General features: G+C 47.8%; 1 protein-coding gene across 1 annotated transcript in view; it reads right to left on the bottom strand.

The window, feature by feature from the left end:
- The window catches only part of CFAP61 (cilia and flagella associated protein 61), a 230857-nt gene that overhangs the window by 135656 nt on the left and 91263 nt on the right, over positions 1 to 3938 (bottom strand). The window contains 1 exon segment of the mRNA XM_015572036.1: positions 1777 to 1911. Coding sequence (XP_015427522.1) covers positions 1777 to 1911 — 135 coding nt within the window.

The following is a 3938-nucleotide window of genomic DNA, read 5'->3' as shown; positions in this document are numbered from 1 at the left end:
AGCCCCTTCATGACTGATACACGCTGTTTCAGTGACAGGTACAGATAAAGCCACCCACCCTGACCCCGAAGCTCTCTCTATACCACACATGTGGTCTTAGCTCTCACTCCAAAAGACTTGTTTCCCAGGACCTCCACACGCAGATTGGTCACCCGGTGGTGCTCCCGGAGGTCCTCTGGATGGGCGTGCACTCCTCTCTCCAGCGTGGACAGAGCATGAGCTTCCAGGCTGCGGCCCTGCTACCTGAGACACACCTTGGGTCCTGAATGGAATGATGTGCCCGGGGATTGCATCAAAATGACCTGGGAGGGCGGGCAAGTGGGTGGGGGTGTAGAAGATCCAAAATCGGCCCAGAGTTGAAAATTGTTAAGCGGGTTGCTGAGTACCTGGCAGTTTCAGTGCCATTCAACATGTGGTCTGAGACAGGGACCCGTGGCAAACTATCACTGGTCTGTGAAGATGTAAGTGTAGAGGCTGAGAGAAGCATCCAGAAGCTTTCATAGCAGCTGAACAGAGCAGTTCTATGTCTGTTAAAGGTAGCGATAAAATAAGTAAGCTTGAATTTTTGTCTGTTTTTAAATCTCATTTTTCCAAGGAACTCACTTGAAGAAATGAGCCAAATGGAACTCACTTTTCAGACAACGCCTCTCAGCACAGACAGAAGCCCCAATTTATAGACGGCCCCTACCTCTGCACGCTTTACATTTCCTGCGTACAGAGTTGGGAGGGGGAAGAACTGCTATTTGTGTTTAGTCTCTACTCCAATATAAATTTAGAACTTGTCAGACAATAAATATAAATTTACCTTTTACAAAGATACATGTAGATGTCAGACTGAAAGCAGCCTGGGTCACAATGAGCAGCGGCCTCTGGGATGGGTCTTGGTGGGGGACCCCACCAGGCACCCACAGTAAAGTGAGGGCAGGGCAGGGGTGCGCTCCTGCAGCGCTGGGGTTGTCGCGAGCTGCTTATTTTAGCATACCCAGCTCTGAGGAGCTCAACGTTTGGAGAATTTAAACTCTCCACTTTCCTTTTTCTCTCTCTCACATGGACAACTGTCAGCCCACTGAGGGATTTTTTGAAACTTAGTTAAGTGGAAGTGTATTATTCAAACACTACAAGCCTACATGTAAGTCAGCTTGACAACGCCATGCGCGTGGCTGTGTGTACATACACATGCCCGTGTGTACATATACATGCCCACTTCCGTTGAAAGCGAATTGGGTTTTATTTCTGTGCCTTTTCTTGTTCTGGGGCCGTTCATTCCACGGCCAAGCCTCCGAGCCACCCCAGAGCAGCGAATACCTTCCTGTCCATCATCCTGGCTCCCAGCGGAGGAGCTCACAAACCCAGCTTAGGACTCAGACCCAAACATCTTAGGTGCAGCCCGCCCCATTTTCTCCCTTAGCCTTGTCTGAATTGTGAACGGCCACTTGTGCCTTGCAAGCAACACAGGATGGAAAGGGGGCTCTGCTTCTGAGCAAGGGGAAAGAAAACAGAGCTCAGCTGGGGGGCTGGCTCCCAGCCACCTGTCCTGAGACACAGCAGAGCCTGTGAGGGAGGGGGGGGCTCTTGTCTTAGGCTTTACTGCGAAATGACCACCTGAGGGAAGGACTGCAGGGGAGCCTCTGCAGGGCACCCCCGGGAGGGCACGCACGCCAGGCTGCCTGTAATTAAGAAGCAGCCTGCTCCCCAGAAGACGGTGCTGCCACCCCATCTGCCACACCCGCCCGAGCTGGCACCGCGCCTCCTGCCTGCTGCCGCCGGGCTACCCACCGGTTCCTTGGAGACCTCCTTTGATGGAGCGTTGATGCCAAGCTTTTCCAGAGGATAGACAATCTGTCGTCGTGGTCGCACGGGAACCAAGTAATGAAGGGCGGACGTCAGGGAGTGGGCGTAGGAGCTCTGGAACTGCAAGACAGCAATCTCCACTTAGGGGAGGAAATGTCAGAGCCTCGCAGCACAGATGCCTGCGCGTGGCTTCCCAAACACACAGCCCCGCACGCGGCCAAATCGGAGGGGGAAAAACCCAGCAAATAAACAAACACGCTCGCCGAGCAGAGGAATGAATTGCGGATAATGCCTGACACTAATGAAGATAATTACGAGAGTAATTACATTACTCTCTCTGTGGGAATGACAGATAAACAAGTGGTTTGGTTGATGGGATTTTCAGTACAAGTATTTTCCCCAGGAGGATATTCTTCTCCACAGCGAACATGAATCAGCTTCATTTGACCCCATTAAGCTGTGTTATCTGCGTCCTGTTAACCTTTGCGTGTGTGGTGCGAGCTGCTGTAAGGAGGCGCGGAGAGAAAAATGTCATCTGAGGGCAACCGGGCGCAGATGTGAAAATCCTCCTGTTTGTGAGAGCACAACCCCTTCCCTGGGCCTCTGGTGATAAAACCCGTGTTTTGAAATAAAATGATGAAACTGGGGAGTGCGGGGTAGGAGGGGGAATTGGAGCGTGTTATTTTGATTTAAATTAATACTAAATTGTGACTCAAAGGTATGGTTACTGAAATGAACTATGATAAAGTGTGTTTCAGGAGGATGCTTTAAATATAAACTTTACTCCATTTTTAAAACTTGGCAGAGAAAACTGAACATGGTGATCTTTCTTCCTTTCACATCTATGAATTCTTAGGGATTTTGGTGAAATTAATTCAGCGTTTCAAGCATTTAAACCTCAAGAGTTTACTGTCTTGCCACGGAAGAAGTCCAATCTTGTCTTCAACAGGGCCAGAATGAAGGCCACTGCCCAGAATTTCTGTTCCATATTTTTTTTATTGTCTAAAGTTTTATATATGTCTCCCTTTTCCCTGATTGACACCCCCCTCCCACCAGCCATTCCCACCCGGGCAAGCCCCCACCGCCCCAGTGTCTGTGTCCACTGGTTATGCTAATATGCATGCATACATGTCCTTTTGGAACCAACATTTTAAAAGATATATCGATTGTACTTCAGCTGGAAAATAAAACTAAACTGTAGGTGTAGTTTAATAAATAAGATGGTTTACCTGTGACTTACTTGCTATTCTAAAACGCTGCCAGGCACTTTTAAGAGCTTCTAGCAGGGATTTCTAAAATCCTTCTCCATAGAATCTCGCAGCCTGACTTTACCCACTGAGCACAGACTCAGGAGCTCCCAGCCAGAGCTCTGTCCATGTCCAGGGAGATCTCTCAGGCCATGTCCGGGCAGGACGGGGTGGAGGAAACCACCTTCATAACGTGAGCCCGGAGCTCACTCTCACTTCTGTCGCCTGGGGACTCATTTACAGCAGAATCTGAAAATCCTGACCTGAATTGTTTGGTACTGCTTCCTACACTTGTTTAAATGAATATGTGAGTCGCCCGGAAGTGCAGACTGAGGAAATCTGTTCCCAACTGTTTCTATGCCCCATATGAAACAGTGCATAGCATATTCCGAATCTGTGAAAATACATGGGCATTCAATAGAATGTCCAAGGTGCTGTTTGTATTATGGATGCAAAAGAACTTTCTACCAGCTTGGCGCTGGCATGCAACGTGATGAGTAAAAACTAAGAGTTTAATATCACAACCCGAAGGTCACCAAACTGGCAACTGGCCGACAGCAAACTAAAAAGAAATTGTGCAGAACCAGGATCTTCCAGCAAAACTGTTACCTTCCCATCTCATTAAGCTCAAATCTAGGGCATTCACACTGATGCAGTGCTGCATTGTGACCAAAAAAATAAAACATCATCACTAAAACATGTCTGTATCCCAATAAAACTCTTTTCCACATTTTTCCTTCTTTCTTTCTTTCCCATTCCCTTTCTACTTCTCTAAAAGGCTTTTGTTATGTGACTGTACTCATACACTTTAGAGTGTTCTTAAGTTTAATGTATAAGACCATTTAAAAAATGCTTAGCTCACTTGTAGAAATACGATAACATCAGAGCTTAGGTAGAGCG

The sequence above is a fragment of the Myotis davidii genome, unplaced genomic scaffold (genome assembly GCF_000327345.1).
Source record: "Myotis davidii unplaced genomic scaffold, ASM32734v1 scaffold608, whole genome shotgun sequence".
In the NCBI taxonomy this organism is placed as follows: Eukaryota; Metazoa; Chordata; class Mammalia; order Chiroptera; family Vespertilionidae; genus Myotis; species Myotis davidii.
This window is presented reverse-complemented; position numbering and strand designations above follow the sequence as displayed.